At 30.5% G+C, this 16,768-nt stretch overlaps 1 protein-coding gene across 4 annotated transcripts in view; it reads right to left on the reverse strand.

Moving 5' to 3' along the window:
* Nucleotides 1-259: 259 nt before the first annotated feature.
* LOC143193357 (GAS2-like protein pickled eggs) overlaps nt 260-16,768 on the reverse strand; it is a 176,572-nt gene continuing 160,063 nt past the window's right edge. Inside the window, exons 7-16 of one of the 4 annotated variants that reach the window (XM_076399520.1) lie at nt 14,786-14,893; nt 8,388-8,560; nt 6,414-6,617; nt 6,200-6,359; nt 5,960-6,140; nt 5,710-5,886; nt 5,392-5,655; nt 4,601-4,737; nt 4,385-4,435; nt 260-1,717 (exon numbers count right to left, since the gene is read on the reverse strand). In XM_076399520.1, coding sequence (XP_076255635.1) covers nt 1,544-1,717; nt 4,385-4,435; nt 4,601-4,737; nt 5,392-5,655; nt 5,710-5,886; nt 5,960-6,140; nt 6,200-6,359; nt 6,414-6,617; nt 8,388-8,560; nt 14,786-14,893 — 1,629 coding nt within the window. In that variant the 3' untranslated portion in view covers nt 260-1,543. Of the gene's footprint in view, nt 1,718-4,384; nt 4,436-4,600; nt 4,738-5,391; nt 5,656-5,709; nt 5,908-5,959; nt 6,141-6,199; nt 6,360-6,413; nt 6,618-8,387; nt 8,561-14,785; nt 14,894-16,768 lie in introns of all 4 variants that reach the window. The other 3 variants (XM_076399519.1, XM_076399522.1, XM_076399521.1) reach the window with 3 other exon arrangements.

Here is a 16,768-nt window from a genome sequence, read left to right on the forward strand (position 1 = left end):
AGAGCTCATCAGTTAATTTTTCTCGGCCATAAAGAAAATTTGTAGTTGTCTTTCGCAAAGTCGATTTCTCATTCTCCTTTACGCACGACTAATGTATTCCTGTTAGAACATTTTTCAAGATCCATATACGGAAGTTAAGTATTTTGGCTTGATAGAAACCAATAAAAAATTGAGAATAAATCAAAGTCTTTATAACCTTTAAACCAATATGAAATAAATAGATAATATTATCAGGGTTTAAAAAATTAAAACAATATCATACTAATTTTATTTATTAGTTTTTATTAAAAAAAATTCAACATTGAATGATATTGAATAAAATTAATAAATAGAGAATTACACAATTTGGTTAAATAACTAGCGCTAAACGAAAATTGTACAATAATTATGTCATAAAAATCGTTGTAAAAATCATAGAGATGAATATATAACATATAAACAAAATATGTTGTTCAACATTAACGACAAAAAATCGGTATATTTTCGGTAACTAAAAAACTGCTTTTAGAACATTTCCATAAAAGCTTGATAGTGGACACCAAAACCTTCATCTGTTAAAAGAAACAAGTAAGTCTAGTATTGAGGTAAATTAATGTTACTGATAGATATTATATTGGTTAATAAAAATAAATTAATATTTATTTATTTTTTGAGTTATTGTTTTTTTTTTTCATAATTATACGAAAGAACATAAATAATTATTTGTTCTTCAGACTAAATCTTACATTCCATTATTACGTATTTATATTTTCTCTATAAAAATTTCGTATCAAAAATGGAATGTTTAAAATATTCCTTTTCTTTCTAATAATTGAGCTTTCCTATAAAAAGTCCTACATTCCCAATGATTATGAATAGTTCGACATTATTTCCTCTAAACATCTAGTATAATTAAATATCCATAAATGCACAACAAATGCGCATAAATTGATATATCGTATATTTGCAACTAAATAAATTCATTTTATATTGATAAAATTTCAAGAATTGTACATTACTAAAGATTATTATTAAAAGGCAGCTAATCATTAAATCATGTACTGTTCTTGTAGATATATAACTGGATGTTAAAATATTTTTAAAAAGCATTGTCGAATTATATACGCATACCTAATAATATTCTTATCCCTAAATAGGATATGGTTATTTTTGATAATTTAAACATATAAAAAAATTCTGCCCCAAGTCTTTAACGCGTTTAGTTATTTCATAGCCATAAAAACATTATTTATAATATCAAACAAAATGCTCGAAACAAGCTATATATCTATCCTGCAAATTGGAATGATAGAAAACTACGAGGCGTGCTGTGCAGGAACTTTCGTCATTTCAGTCAAAAACTGGCAGATGAAATGGAGAAAATATATACAACTAGAATCTAAAAATCAAATAGCACCAAATACAATAAATATATTGCCAAATTTGAAATATGAAAATATTTTAGGTCATATATAAAGATTTTCTTTTTTCATTTTTCAAACTTACAACGTGACAAAATTTATTCTCACGCTTGATATTAATATCAATCAAATATTGAATATGTTTAAGATCTAAATGTTGGTGCTGGTATTTTCGTGGCATTGTCTGGTCTTAGATCCTTTCTTGGACTCCTGAATGATATACGCTCTTTACTTTGACGTGTCAATGTAGGAGATGAGTAAGAATCTTCCCTGTTTAAAGTACTCATGCTGGAATACTTCTTAAGCAGCTCTGTTATCTAACAAAACAAAATAAATATTAGCAATATTGTTTTAACAGTTGGGTGAATAAGTGTTTATGTTGTGTATATGTAGTATATGAGTATAACAGCGAGTAATGTTTAGTAAGGGGATATGGGATTTTACTTTCAATTATATTCGGTTAATTTAAATTAAACATTTATGTTACTGTAAATTTTTATAGATATGTATATAATGGAATTTTCAAGTTCTAGCTGTTTACATAATATCATAAATCATAATCAGGAGTAGTGTGTCGATCTACTTTTTAATATTATTATTTTATAAAGAAATACACAAGATTTTTATTAAATGTATTATATATTTTTATATGTATTTTTAATTAAATCAAAGGAATTTTGTAGACATTTCCATTCATTCCAGCGTCATATAGATGCAGTCTGAGCCTCTTCTTTCAATACGCAGGTGGTTCTGGGCTTGCTTGGAATAAACTTTTGACTTCGAGACTAAAAAATACGTTTGCCAAAAGAGAAGAAAATACATTTTAAGAGGCAATTGAATCGTTTAATCCGCTCTATGGCATGTAACATCTCTTCATATGAATATCATCCAATTTAGGTAGAAAGAACTAGGCTCTGATGATGCCCTATCAGTGCTATTTTCTAAGAAGCTAATCCCAATAATTTTTTCAGCAGAATTAATTCATCCGCATCAAATATATACTATTAGCCAAACTTTAAAATTAATTTTTTGTTCTAAAAAGATTGCTTAGGACTATTTTACAGGAGAAATTAGAAACAATTGGTTGTTCAACAATTTATTCAACTAACTCTTCGATGTGCATGCTCATTAGACTTTAGTTCTTGTGTCAATTAAATAGTTAATAAGTTGTATCGATGTTCTTGGAATTTCTAATTTGATTGATTGTTTGATTTTTCATCAACACTTCCAGAAATGTTGTCGATATCAAAACTTGAACGGCTTAATCAGTTGCAAATGGATTTAGCACAACCAATTAACCACCTAACCTTCCGGAAGTTTTCAATACCTCTTTATTGACTTTCAATATATTTGAAATATTGTTCAACAATGAAGAGGAATATTCTCTCCTTCAGTTCTTTATCTTTACCAAGTCTAAACCGTCAGCTGTAAAACTGTTTTTTTTTGTTAATATACTAATTAAGCTACGTAATATTTAGGACATTTATAATTCATGGTCTATCGACTAACTTATGCAAATATGGTGTTGTTTCATAACAGGCCAATTGAAAAGTCCCTGGCCTGACACATAGATGGCGCTACTAGAATTAAATCCGTATGTTTTTTACTTAGCCAAAACCTTCATAAGATGGGTGTATAAATTTGACAGCTGTCGGATCATTAGTTTGTTAATTATATCATTTTGGGTGAAGCAACTTTTGTTATTGTGAAAAAAAAACGGATAAAAAGGAATTTCGCGTGTTGATAAAATAATACCTTATGAAAGGAAAATATATAGTTGAAGCAAAAACTTGGCTTGATGCCGAGTTTCAGAACACTGCCGCAGGAAAGTCAACCAACAATATTGGTATGTAAGTAACGCAGTGGACGCCCAAAAGAGGTTGTTACCGACGAAAACATTTAAAAAATCCACACAATGATTTTGAATGACCGTAAATTGAAATTGAATGAAATAGCAGACACTCTAAAGATGTCTAAAGAATAATTTTCATTGACTACCTGAAAAATATACATACTGAAAAAGGAAGGACTATCAACAGCGACTATTACATAGCGTTGTTGGACCGTTTGAAGAACGAAATCGTCGAAAAACGACCGCATCTGAAAGAAAAGAAAGTGCTGCTTCACCAAGACAATGCACCATGTCACAAGTCAGTGCAAACGATGGCAAAAATCTATGAATCGAATACATCGAAAAATCGAAAAATCTAAAGTTGGAGGGTCGTTATAATCAGTGTATCAACCTTGAAGGGAATTATGTTGAATAAAAAAAAACAAATTTTGCCAAAAAAATGTGTTTTAATATGGCTTGTAATTTTTCAGTTGACATGCTATAATTATAATGATGGTATCAATTAATTACTAAAAAAATCATATACACTCTTACGGATTTCGTTTACCACGTTTCTTTGAAAATGATGGGTATTTATTTAGATGCTTCCAAGAACAGTGCTCTTAATAAAACGTCGTTAATAAATATGATTTAAACGCTTTTAATTAATTAATTTAATTTAATTTTTATTCTTATTCGATAAAATCTCAAATATATCGTTATTTTTATAATATTAATAACATGACGTAATATTTTTAACTTAAACAGCAAGAACTTATTGAAACATAGGTCTTGTTTGTGATTAAATTGATTGATAGAATGTTTCTGTTATAATAATCAACATATTAATTAAATGTAAAATCCCATGATATTCCTAATATATAAATTGATTAGATGAAATGCTCATCATTTGTCTACCACACTCTATACCTTCCAAAACCTATAAAAATATGTGCAAATTACAAAACATAATATTTCACACCACACAAATAAACCACGTATGTGAAAATGTACATATGAATCAGATCAAGCCATGCATTTTTATCGAAAATTGATTAAATCGTCGATGAAACGAAGCACAAGAAAGAAAGCAATATGATTATCAACGAAGGTCATGAGCATCACACGTCAATATGTAAAATGTAGTGCATACTTGTTTTGTTTTTAGTGTCTTTTGGCTTCTGGATCTTTGTAGTTTAGTCGGCTGTGTAAAAAATCACAAACAAAAAATTAGAACATATCTGTTAATGGAATAAGAAACAAACCTTAACCTGTGTTTGATAATTAGATGAAAAGAACGAAGGACAACATATTAAAACTAAGTCTTTAAAGTAAACGGCTCTTTTAAATTTATTAAATTATATAATACCTCGAGAGCAATGGTTTCATCACTGTCTCCTTTCTTTACTACTTTCAAGAGTTGTTGCTTCAATGGACTATTGGCGGGAGAGGAATTTGCTGATACGGATGCCCTTCTTTCACCCACTGCAGACATACTTCTTCTGGCTATAAATGCACAAGATTAATGTTTAATTACATTGTCAAATAAAATTTATTCGTTACATGTAAACTATAAACTTATACTTGCAACATGAGTTTAATTAATTGCTATAGATCTCATTCTCAATTTTAAGTTTTTTACCAATATTTAAACATCAGCGTGATACTACCATATGATTATTTTGTACTGGTTATGCATTTTAATTGTTCTATTTTTTATTAACACTCGATTTGTGATAACTATGTGCGACAACATTATTTATTAGTCCCCTTTCTCACAACAAACATTATCAAAAAGCGCAACCAATGCTTGCCATATGATGGAGTGTTTCAATAATTTTAGAAGGAAAAAAAACTAAAACAAAGAAGTTATATGGTGTTAATTAAAATTAATACTTTTGACTAATACTAAAGATTTGTCAGTGTAATTCATCTCCTTCAGTATTGCAAAACATAAGGCTGATAATTGTCAGATATATTTCATTCTTTTACTTACAATTATGAAAACTTGATTTTATATGCTTAAAACAACAATTTAATAAATTGGGTTCACTGTTATATAATCCTAAATTTACGCAACAAACAAAAGATGTTCATTGTTGTGATTTTGTCAAACTAATATTTTAAAATAAAATGTAAACAAAATTGTAAGACCCTCACCAGTTGAGTTTCTCTGGAATGGCGGTACGTATGTGTCTGGGGTAATACTGGGTCTAGCTGATCTTCCTCTCCCATTCCAGGTGCTTGTTTTACTGTCGCCTTTCTTTGGTAACGTATGATGGGGAGACATTTTTCTTGGGCTTCCAACAGTTCCATTCTTTAAGGTTTCACTTTTTTCTATACTTGATTCTCTCTTTACCGAAGGGGAGCGATCATCACTAAATGAAGGTTCTTTCGATTTATTGGCAATTCTAGTCATCGAGCCTATAAATTGTTATGTTACAATTAAATTTAACTAATCTTCGCATAAATATATACCAAAATTCTGACTTTGCTTGTGATCATTTAGTAGTGTTTTTACACTGTCTTCCGTTATGGGTGATGTAGAAGAAGATCTTCGGAGCTCAGGACTTTTCCTTAAAAATCTATGTTCGTTTTCGTATATCCTTTGTGAAAAATTGGTTTTTCTTAGGCCAACATCGTTTAGTTCGTCTTCTGTGTAAATGTGTTGATTGTCTGTTCAATGAATATTATTACAAAAAAATAACAAACACGTTGATTTACTTACCAGTTTCTTCAACATCTTCAGTTGAGTTTTGACTATACAATGACGATCTCTTCCGTGTTTTGTCTTGGACAATTCCTAAACTTCTGTAACCTTCATCGGACATTTGGGATGATGTATCGCTGTGGGTATCGCTACTGTGCGATTCGGTGTTAACGTGAAGAACGGCTTCTGATTTCATAACCTGTAAATGACCATTATGAAACATTTACTCTGGTATGTATTATGAATATGTATTATTACTTTGTTTTCTGCTGGTATCTGAATACTAGCGACGTGTTTTGATTGTGGTATATATGGTAAACTTTGAGGACCAGATGAATGGTTTTTCACTAAATTTGAAGTCTTGGTGGCTAACTTTGTCGTATGAGTAGAGGTAAAGTTGGGTGTAGGGCTCCTGGATCTAGATATATAACATTTGGGAAAACGTGACTTTGCAATATTTTAAGGTTTTTACCTTGTGATTGAATGGGTGGAGATTGGGGGAGCTAAAGTTTTTCGCATAAAATTGGGACTGACCGATCTTCTGGTATCTGGGTATAAAAATGATGGTGATTTTGATCTGGATCTATTAAGAGCATTCATTGGTGGTCCTAAGCTGTTAGGTCCACTACTAGTACCGTTCAATGTTGGTGGTAAAGATGCTGGTGAAACACTTGTCCTGAAAGAAGGAATTTATTTAATCAATTGATGGATTGGGTGCATTTAAACAATAAAACAATTAAACATTGATATTTAATATACATAAAATATTTATACCAAATTCCAAAAGGTAGAATCAAATTTATCAAAGCAAATCAGATCAAATTAGTTATGCAAGAGAAAATATCTTGTCATAATGAAAATTAATTTTTGTCGCTTACTCCACCTCCAGAGGTTCCTCGATCAGTGACCCCATCAATATGGTGTAGGTATATCAATAAACAATTATTTTTTAATTACTAAACGTTACTATCTTGCTCATTTCAATGTGGGATTTTTGCAGAATAATGGGTACCGATGACTCATGTGAATATAGCAGTAGTAAAAATTTGGAGATGAGTAACAAACTATTTTTCTCACATTCCTAATGCTTTCTTAACATTTTTATCTACTCCTATTTATGTATTACAAGCAAATAATGAAATTCGTCATCATGAGTAACAATATAATCCAGTAAATCTCTAAATATCGTAATCCCTTAATAAGTTTATTTAATATAAAATGTTTCTGATGGCTAAATTAATATCTTTTTAATTTTCTTGCTGTTACTCTCTTAAACATAACTACGAAATAGAAACAAGGATCGTAAATAATATTAAATTTAATATTAGCCGGCTTGGTGGCGCAGTGGTAAAGGCGATGGGACGGTCCTCCTACTATTGCGATAGCCGTGGGTTTGAATCCTGCTGGGGCATGGTCGTAATTTTATGTTTGTGATTGTTTAATATTAGTGAATGTTCTAGGCAAGAGTGTAAAATCCGACAAGGAAAATGAACCAGGCTGAGTCACGCCAGTAACCAGGCTGGGTAAAACCGGATGTCTTCTGGGATGATCTAAAGTTGGTCACTCGCCAGTCGGTAGGCCTAATGCTGAGAACCGTGGTTCGGAGCCCACGTTAAACTTTAGACCCAGTCCAGATAAATCTATAGTTGGTAAAAGAAGACTTTAAAATATATATAAAAAAATTAATATTAATATAAAATAGTTTTAACAAAAAAATTGAATCGAATTAAAAAAATATTCAAACTTAGTTTTTTAACACAAAAAACCTTTTAAACAAAGTATGTACATTATAATTGCTATAATAACTAAATAAAAATAAACAGAAACATTATTTAATCTAACTACTCCACGTATTTAGCTTAATAGCTACCTAAACCTATTCATATATTTACAATCTTATTTTAACTACTACCAATAGATCACATTGGAGTCGGTCGGCAATAGATTAGATTTGTTTTTAATTTTGTATATATGTCACAAAATCATATTATTTTTGTAGGACCACATCGGAAAGAATTTTGAAAATCGGTCCACAATTGAGGGAGAAATCAGCGAACATACATTAAAACATATACAGTCGAACATAGAATGTCCTCCTATTTTGAAGTTAAAACATAATATAAAATAAAAGTTTGAATTTGGTTTATAAATGTTCCTATATACTAAATCAGAAAAAGACTATTCCAAGTGATTCGTTTTTGAACATATAACTTTAATAGGTGGCACTATTATTAATTTTATTTTCTGTAAATTGTTTTCCACATATAATTTTGCTTTTTGAATATTTAATTTTATTAATGTTTTGAAATCTAAAATATTCAACTAGAGTCATTTTATAAATAGTTGTTCTGACTTTAGTTAAAATTGTAGATACATAAGAAAATCTAGAATATAGCGATGATATTGAGTAATGAGTTATCAAATTATTAAATAGAATAAATCAAACCTGTCGTAAATAACTTGGGCGCCATGAAGATCTGGAGCTTTTCCTGGTAACAACTTAGCGCCTTGTGTAGGTCTATGTTGGCCCCTGCAGCGACATGGATCATGTTTGTCTAAATAGTGGGCAAGTGTATCCCATCCACCTCCAACTCTTACCATAACGTGCTTTCTTAAAATCTGAAAAGAAAACAAATAAACATCTTTAATAGGTAAATTAAGGAAAACTGATCCGTTTTATGTTTTTCGGGCACTTTCACCGCTTCGTTCTAATAAGGAATTACAGTTCAGAAGGCTATGTCAAAGTGCACAGCTAAACTACAATCGTGACTTCGATAACAAGGAGTATTTTATAGATTTTTTGCTTCATTAAAGGAAATGTCCCTGTAAGTATACAATATAAATGGAGGTCAACAAGAATTTTCACATTGGATAGAACAATGCCAAGTATCTATATATGCAACGGTATTCAATAAAGACAAATTTGGTAATTATAGCATTTTACTATTTTTAATCGAAATGAATATAAGGTTGGAGAAAAAATGTAATGGATTTTTTATAATACATTGACTTAAAGTCGCATATCACTAGCAATGAAGCCATATTATATCGTAACTCCATAGAATATTCAATAACCATATAAAGATATTGCAATTTGTTTTAATTTGTTAAAAGTGAGTGATTCTTTTAAAAAATATCGAGGTGGGTACACTGATATATTGTATCTCAAGATATCTCTACAGAACTGAATTTCGGCCATGAAAACTGTTTTGAAGAATTTAGAAGATTGGATATCAAATGAAGTTATGTACTTGGGTTCCACATGAATTAGTACTGAAAAATTGAAGAAACCGATAATCCGTGCAGCTACGGAAACTGTGCATATAGGGCAACAAGGCCATGTATTAAGGGTGAATGGTATGATAAGTGAGAATTTTAAAGATAGGGGTTTGGTTTATTAGAATACATTTAAGCCCCCAGTGTCGTTTTGTATCGTCGGTCAACAAGTCGCCACTGAAACTTGAAATAATCTAAATATCTACTGTCAATATGCAATGCGATTGAAGCAGTCAACAAATTAAATAAAAACGGCCAGAATTGATCAATAAGAAAATTTACCAAATCGCCACAAAAATGGACAAACATCGTTTGTGACTTGGCAAAAATTTAGAAAATTAGATTGGGTAGATTTGATTCAGCTCTCATGTAGCACGGACGTGACTTATTTACTAATAGGGAAAAAGGACAACAAATTATATATATATGAATAAATTTGCTTTGAAACTAATTTTTAAAAACGAAAAAATGACTTTTCTTTTCAACCCATCATTTCGACAGTTTTAATCCTCATTCTCTGGAGTTAATAAATCGTAAATAATAGTAAAAAATTGTTACTTCTTATAAATTATTCATCCAGTTATGGCAAATGTCAATAAAGAATAATACTTTAGTATTATATTGTTTTCGTGAAATTATTTGTCTCAAGATAGAATGGGCTAATATACAACAATTAAACTTATATCATCCTACATGAACCACCATATTGACCTTATTTAGCCCTCGCTTCTTCAAATTAAAAAAAAACTACATCGAATATATCGTTTTGAGTGGATTGTGCAAATAAAAAACCTTATCGAAGAAGGCGATTACATATTAGAAATCGGATTTTTAAAAACTTTAAAGTTTTATTATTTTTATTATATAATTAGACCATAACGCATTTGAAGAAATTATTTTAATTCAAAAATCCTTCGAAAAATTATTTTAAAAATATTTAATTCTTAAAATGAAATAGTTTTACTTTCGTTAATATTTTGACTAAACCATCATTATCTAGGAGCTGGACAACTTCAATATTGATGTGCTGATTGGCTCTCTCTTCATGTTTTTGGGTATAGTCCTTGATAACCTTATCGACAGTTTCTACTTTCAGGTCTTCATGCAGATTGTTATTATGAATATACCATGGAGTATCAACAATACTTCGCAGCACCTTATTTTGGAATCTTTGTATGGTATTTCTATTGTTTTGGCTGTATAACCACAGAGTTGAACACATGAGTCCACACTGTTTTCAAGATTTGTTGATAAAACAAAAGCTATATATTGACAGAGATATTAAAATATGTTGTAATAAAATTGAATATCTTAAGAATATATACCTGGCAATAAAATTATTTGAAATATTATGGATTAAGGGTCGATATATTCTAGTTTTGGGGAGTATAAATATCATTTGCGGTAACTGACTTTAATTTGAATATTTTTATACCTCGTGAGCATTGCTAAATACTAATAATAATAATTGTGAGCAGTTTCAATAGTTTAAGAATGGTTATATATCAAATAAAGTACGTAGTGGAAGGTACAAATATTATCATGATGCAGAATTGGAAGTACAAACAGAATGAAACGATCATGGGTGATCAGTAATTGATATATTCAAGAAAAGTATTGAAAGAAGCATCCATTTTTCTTAGCAGGCACCTGATCAGGTGATTTTTCCTTTTTTTGGACATTTTTTGGACACGTTCAATCAAATGTTGAAAATCGGTTTCATATATGTACGTGATTTTAATAAAGTTTACTTGATTGATTGTTGCTTTCTACCAAATGTTCAGAAACTCGGAAGATGAAACTCTGTTTGAAAGACGGTAAGACGGTCAAGACGGAATTATTTGTTTGTTGATTCTGTCCATTGTGGAAATTGCAAAACACGCTTAAAATGAATTAACAATCTGTAAAAAAACATGGAACCATGTAAACAAACTAAATATTTATTATATTCAAACTCTGCTCAGTCTAGAAGACAGCTGTGTCAACTTAGTGACGAATATAAATATGAAAATCCTTTCAAGCGCATCTTTAAACAGATCATTTCCCAGAATTTTTATAACAACAAACTACCTAATGTGATTTATTATCATACACGTAAATCTTAACGAAAAAGCTTTCTACTTGATCTCTTTCTAATCAGTAAAATCCCTCATAGTAAAAATATAATGCCGCAAACAATATTGAACTATGAATAAATAAAAACGTATACCGCATGACATCTGTGTATCTCGTAAACCATCTTCAAAGTCTTCAAGGCGACCTAAGTAATTTAATGCAAATATACGAAGTCAGGAAATAAATACTTTTAAAAATAGACATTTTTTTTTCTGTATTTTAATACAAAGAAATGCCGGTGCGCTTGAGGAAAAACAAAAGATGCTATCATTTCCTTCCTAAAAGGAGAAACCTTGAGAAGTTCCCGCATTGTAATAATTTGTCTTTTGATTGCCATCTGTAATAGTTGTACAACTATAGAGATATGAAGAAAGTACAACATTGAGAATATGGTAAATTCATTAAAAAACCAGTATGCCCTTTTTTGGTGATATTGAGTTACTATAATTGAAGTTACATTAAATATGCCAATTATTTCTGAAATATATTTCAGAAAAAGTAAATTGAGTCTATCCGATTTGACAGTACATTTTCGCATAGCATATATAGATTCTTAAATAACATTTAAATATTTTCTCATGTGGTTAAAAAGACAAGAATCAAAAATAAAGAAACAGATGACTGCCTATCTATATGAAAATAAAAATATCCAAATCACATCCTAATATTTCCTGAAATCAAGTTGTTGACATTTTATTGTATGAATAACTATATTAGGCAACACAATCTTAAAGATAATGATTATGTTTTCAATACCGAGAAACAATTATCAATCAGTAATATAAAGGTAGTAAATATAGGACCCAAATATAAACTCTATTGTTCACATTAATTTTAATGTTACTTATAAATGCTCAAAGCCCAACGATATGAATTTCAATAATTCATATATTTGTCTGCTACAAATTTTTGTTCACAATTATCATTGTTGCTTATTTATTGGTGGACATCTCAAATTTATATTTTCGCAATTCATTACAATTGACAATAACTATCCCATTTCTTTTTTAAAAGTTTTAGTTTGACGATAGGACAATAGTTAGCTGAGATATCTAGTTTACTCGAAACCAACACATACAGACAGGTACCTTCAGGCCACGTCATATCCTAGTCCATTCCAAAAATTATCCGTTCTAGAAACTTTTATTGATAGAGCCTTCATCACATTCAAGGAAGATATCTCAACGCAAAAAGGGGTCTACTAAAGGTAACAAATGTGTAAAAAATGTCCTGTGATTGTGGAAAAGTGTATTTAGGACAATCTGTAAAAAAACCTTAACGATATATGACATATCGATGCACGGTCCAATCAGCTTTGGCCGGACGCTCATATTGACTATTTAATTCAATAAACCCTAGATTTCAGCCACTCTGTGGGACTATTTAATATTAACACCAAATTAACATCAATAAAGATGAGGGCTTTAAGAACAATCCTATCTGTTACCATCTACTATATACCATCTTCGCGCTTTTTTAAGTAATTTTAAGTAACAAAACATGAATAAGCAGAGTCGTTATGGGCTGATATCACGATTAGAAAATTTTCAGTATCAGTTCTGTATCAACTTCTGCCTTGAAGATGTAATTTGTAATGGATGCGAAACGTTGGCTAGTTTTAATTAATAATATCGAATTCACTTCGGAATATTATAATTTAGATATAATAACCGCATAGGTCTCAAGTCCAAAATATTACTGGCCTTGTTTTATTTTAAAAAAATATTGTCTAAAATCCCTAAAAAGTCATTTTGTAAGCTTATAGTGCTCTATAAATGTGATCGTTGACTAGTACTTTGTAAGTGCCACTGACTTAAGTTGTAAACATGACTAGACTGATAAGAAAAGACTAAATGATCAAAAAACCTACTGATTCAGCTAGCAGCTGATGATCTGGAAAACAATCGACAGTAATCCATATAGAATATAAATAATCGGTTATCATCGATTTTCTTTTGCTAGAGAGGAACCTAAAAAAAATCATTTTATATGGCGCTTTAAGCAAATGATATATCGTGGAGTGCTGTACTGTGTTAAAATGTAACAAAATCCGAATAAGATATAAAAGGGAAGGAGAAATAATATGAACACTTGACATATACACACTATTTATTTATTAATAACATATTATGCCACCATTTGCTTTTAAAACAGCTAAATTTTTCGCGGAGTAATGTGTGAATAGTTTTCAATGGAAATGATATTACTTATTCTTATACCTATTAACATCTGCCAATTGTTCTTATGTTAATGTTGGAAATGGAAATCTACTACACACTCTTTGCTCAAAAACTTCTTAAATTCAACTTCAAAAAAGGTTTGGCGATTGTGTTGACAAGGAGAAATGTTTAATGATTTCCTGATGCTCGTTAAACGAGACTTTTTGAATTTATGGCGCGTTATTATAATCTTGGAATATGGCAATGTTTATCATAATAGATATGCTGGTCGAAAAGGGTATTCCATCAAGAACTGCTTGGATATGTGGAAGGAAGCATTGTCGACCATAACACCTTCAGTTTGGATGAACTCGATACGACATACAGAGGAAGAAATTGATGAATAGTGGAATCGTGAACATGTTTTAGACAGATTGGAAATTAACAGTTTAGTGATTGACTTGAACAGTGACTCGAAAAATGATGGTGACTAAAGGAAACCTTCAAAATATGTGATAATGCTGTGTAATGTTGGAAACTCCTGAGTGATGAAATTGGAAATATCTAAAGGTATATACATAGTTAATAGATTATAACTATAGAAAATTGTATTGTAGGGTGTGAAAGATTTGTGTGCATAGATATGATTGTAATTGTTCAGAATTAAACATGAGCATTAGATTAGAATGAATGATCTACCTCATGGGTGGTGTGGAAAAGAGAGGTGAGAAGTGAGAGAAAAGGAAAACAGCTCTAACCTACAAACTATTATACCTGTGTTCTTAACTGTAGCTTTAAGTCATTCGATAATATATGCATTAGATGTACTATAATGTTAAAATAAATTAAATATGTTTGATAACATTTCTGTTCAATTATTTTATTTAAGTTAGAATTTTATTGTAATCCAAACTGAACTAAAACTCAAAGTTGATGCGGCAACATTGCGACGTTTCGACGTCACAAATTTAGATGACCTATGTACAAAATAACTTTGAATAGACTATATGCGTCAAATTATTTAAACGGAAACTGTGTTGCATGATGTTCATATTATTTTGTCCATCTCCTGTATACTGGTAATATATTAATCAATATCACGAGATGAAAAATACGTTAAATGAATCTAACTTATATCAATTTTATTCAATAAATAATTATTCCAGGGAAACAAATACATTTCTGATAATAATAAGAAAAATTGAAGCAATAAATACAGATGGATTGAATATAAATGAATGAAAATATAAATATATTTGGATATGTATTGAAACTTTAAAGCAAAAATACTTACTCTGACGAAAATTAACACTTTCGTGTCTCCAATTCGGTATTTTCCTTCGGAAACTCTTATCATGGGGAATTGAGTAGGACAGGTGCATTGAGCCACTAAGTCACGAACCTGTAAACAAAAATAATCGTTTTATTTTCACGTACATCGTATCGATCAAAATCGAATTCGCTTTAATGGTTGATTTAAGTCGTTTAAAATGCATCGTGGCATCGCTCTTTTGTTCATGTTTCCGCAGAACAAAGCGTCGTTTTACCACCGTCGTAAATAGAAAGCAAAACTGCATCGGAAGACACAGCCGAGGTACACGGACGGAGGTATACATTATATTAATGAAACACGCATCAATATTGACAACGGTAAATCATTCCTGATCGGAGTAAAATGATTTTATCGTGTCCGCCTCCGGGGCGAGTCTTTATAAGTCGGCTTTAAATGATCATTTAATGTCAGTATGCGACTGTGGGATTAATGAAGCCCGACGCAGATCTGTCTATTTACCACGTTATCAGTCCCTTCTAGAAAATCGATCTTCATTTGTCAAACAAACGGATAATTATATATTTTTAACAGAGAGTAATATTTTACGAGGGTTATTAAAAAAAAAAAGTAATAATATCAACTAAGAGAAAAATTTAAATCATTTAAGGAAAATTTATATATTTACCACAGCATTATTAATTTTTAAATTAATCTTCATATATTATCAAAAGTTGTAAGTTATGATACATTTCTCCTTTTCCTTGTTCTTCTAATATTATATTTACACCTTTATTATTTTACACCTTTATATGTACAAGAAAGTATCGTTTTTTTTTGGAAAAAATCTACATAATTTTCGAGAAAATTGAAAAATTTATTTGTCTAAAGCATTGGCCATTTGAATCTATACATATTGCCGATCATTTATGGAAGCCATGACAAAAAGCCATTTGTCCTTTGAGCAAAAACATTCATAGAACGATTTTTTTCGAAATTGTCGAAGTGCTGATCGGCAAGCGTGTTGCATTGCTGCGAGAAGTTGATAGTTGGGCGGGACAAGGTCTGGAAAGTACGGCATGTGCCAAGCCAAGTGTCTTCAATTCTTCCTTGACGGGTTTTTGCTTTTTAAAACGGTGCTTTATCGTGCTGTGAAATAACTTTACCGTGTCTTCGGGCCTATACTGGAAGTTTTTCGGTCAATGGTTGAAATTGATTCCACCAGATTTCAACAGTTTATAATACATCACACCACTTTAGTCCTACTAAACAGAGAGTACTGTCTTGCGACCAAAACGGTTTGGCGTCGGAGTCGATCGGCCGGCTTTGCCAGGTCACAACCATGATTTTTTGGTATGAAAATAATCTGAATCCCCTCTCCGATCGTATGATATATATATATATATATATATATATATATATATATATATATATATATATATATATATATATATATATATATATATATATATCGATAGATGATGTGTGATGAGTGCTTGCGCGTTTTCAGGCATTAAGCTTTTCATAACTGTGTTACAGTCTGTTAAATATAACATGTACAGCTTTGAACCTATGCATGTGTTTTGATGTCGGTAGATATATGAGTTGATCCATTCCCCAATATAATCTTCCAAAAGTACGAATCTTCTCAGATAATTATCTCCATTTGAAATAGTTGAGAACATTGGCTTACTTCGATTAAATTCATATTTGCGAAGCGTGTACAATTCGTTATCAAACCCGGCCAGATTTCAAGGTTTGCTACATAAATTATCAAGTCGCATAATCAACTATGTAGTGCTCCTAACTAGTATAATATAGAATCACTTAGATGTATATACATATGCAAAGGATATTATAAGATGCTTATTTCACCATTTCTGGGCTCAATCTTGAATCATTAGGGGCAATAATTAAAAAAAAACTATAATCGACTGATGAGTCTACAGATGTTTCGCTATAAACTCATCAAAAATAAATCTGAATAAATAAGGTTTATGTAACAAC

The sequence above is a fragment of the Rhynchophorus ferrugineus genome, unplaced genomic scaffold (genome assembly GCF_030347505.1).
Source record: "Rhynchophorus ferrugineus isolate W39M unplaced genomic scaffold, kcgeb_rfMv2 rfM3, whole genome shotgun sequence".
Taxonomy (NCBI): Eukaryota; Metazoa; Arthropoda; class Insecta; order Coleoptera; family Curculionidae; genus Rhynchophorus; species Rhynchophorus ferrugineus.